The following is a 1,077-nucleotide window of genomic DNA, read 5'->3' as shown; positions in this document are numbered from 1 at the left end:
AATCATGCATATCATGCGATTTACGGAATGCAACGTCCAGTTGCATTTTATATTTAGAATCGATACTAAAAACTATAATTTTAAAATTTTGGTAAAAACCGTTTTTTCCCCATTTTTCCACTAATTTTCTTGGTTCCTTTCCCAAAGATAGAAAAATTCGTTGGAAAAATTTGTGTGTTAGTAAGATTTGCCATGTTTACTTCTTTCCGAAAAAAAAAAATTTAGTTTTCTTTCTACAATTTTTGAAAAAAGCAGCTTTTTTAAAATTACAGAATCAACAGGCTATATATTAAAGACAGAGTTGTTTGATTATTGTTGTATTTTACGTTCGGATGGTGACATTAAGGCTAATTCTTCGACATTGGATTCGGAATCATTTTGTCGTGAATTCGAATACAAAAGATCTCCGTGATTCAGATTTTTCATTTCCGTCGCTTTTTTCACAGTAATATTGATCCGATCTTCAGAATTTTTACTAGATAAAGCATCGTCTGAAAAAACATTTATCATTAGATTACATTCCAATTATAATTTTGTGATAATTACCACTATAGCTCTTAATTATCTCAATATTAAACAACACATTTCGTATATAAGTACAATAATAAATAATACATACTGTAAAGAACATCTGCGATGCTCTCTTCTTTTTCGATCAAACGAATGTATTTGTTGTCAGCGAGAATGTTAAAACTTTTCACGACATCGGAATTAAGATGCAATAGCCAGAATTGATTTCTCTCGCTATTCAATCTTTTCGATAACGTTTCGATACCCTGTCGTAGAAATTCACATACAGTTTGAATAGCAGTATCATTTACGGATCAATAAAAATAAATCATTCATCGATTTTATTTGGCGAATGTTATCCGATACCTTGATTGAAGTGTAATCGAGACTATTGAATATTTTGCAATTCATGATCAACGGAACGTCGTTTCCAGCTAAACTCATGACTTTCTCGCTGAAGGAAGCTACTGCGGGATAATAGAGACAGTTTTCGGGTTTTAGCATCATATATCTATTTCCTAGACGAGTCTAAAAAGAATATATATATATATATATATAATTTTAATA

At 30.5% G+C, this 1,077-nt stretch overlaps 1 protein-coding gene across 1 annotated transcript in view; it reads right to left on the bottom strand.

The window, feature by feature from the left end:
• Positions 1-260: 260 nt before the first annotated feature.
• LOC108769743 (sodium-independent sulfate anion transporter) overlaps positions 261-1,077 on the bottom strand; it is a 6,879-nt gene continuing 6,062 nt past the window's right edge. The window contains exons 9-11 of the mRNA XM_018520904.1: positions 877-1,038; positions 620-776; positions 261-491 (exon numbers count right to left, since the gene is read on the bottom strand). Coding sequence (XP_018376406.1) covers positions 310-491; positions 620-776; positions 877-1,038 — 501 coding nt within the window. The 3' untranslated portion in view covers positions 261-309. The remainder of the gene's footprint in view (positions 492-619; positions 777-876; positions 1,039-1,077) is intronic.

This window comes from Trachymyrmex cornetzi, unplaced genomic scaffold, assembly GCF_001594075.2.
Source record: "Trachymyrmex cornetzi isolate Tcor2-1 unplaced genomic scaffold, Tcor1.1 scaffold94, whole genome shotgun sequence".
Taxonomy (NCBI): domain Eukaryota; kingdom Metazoa; phylum Arthropoda; class Insecta; order Hymenoptera; family Formicidae; genus Trachymyrmex; species Trachymyrmex cornetzi.
The sequence above is the reverse complement of the archived record's forward strand: the minus strand, read 5'-3'. Positions and strand labels throughout refer to the sequence as shown.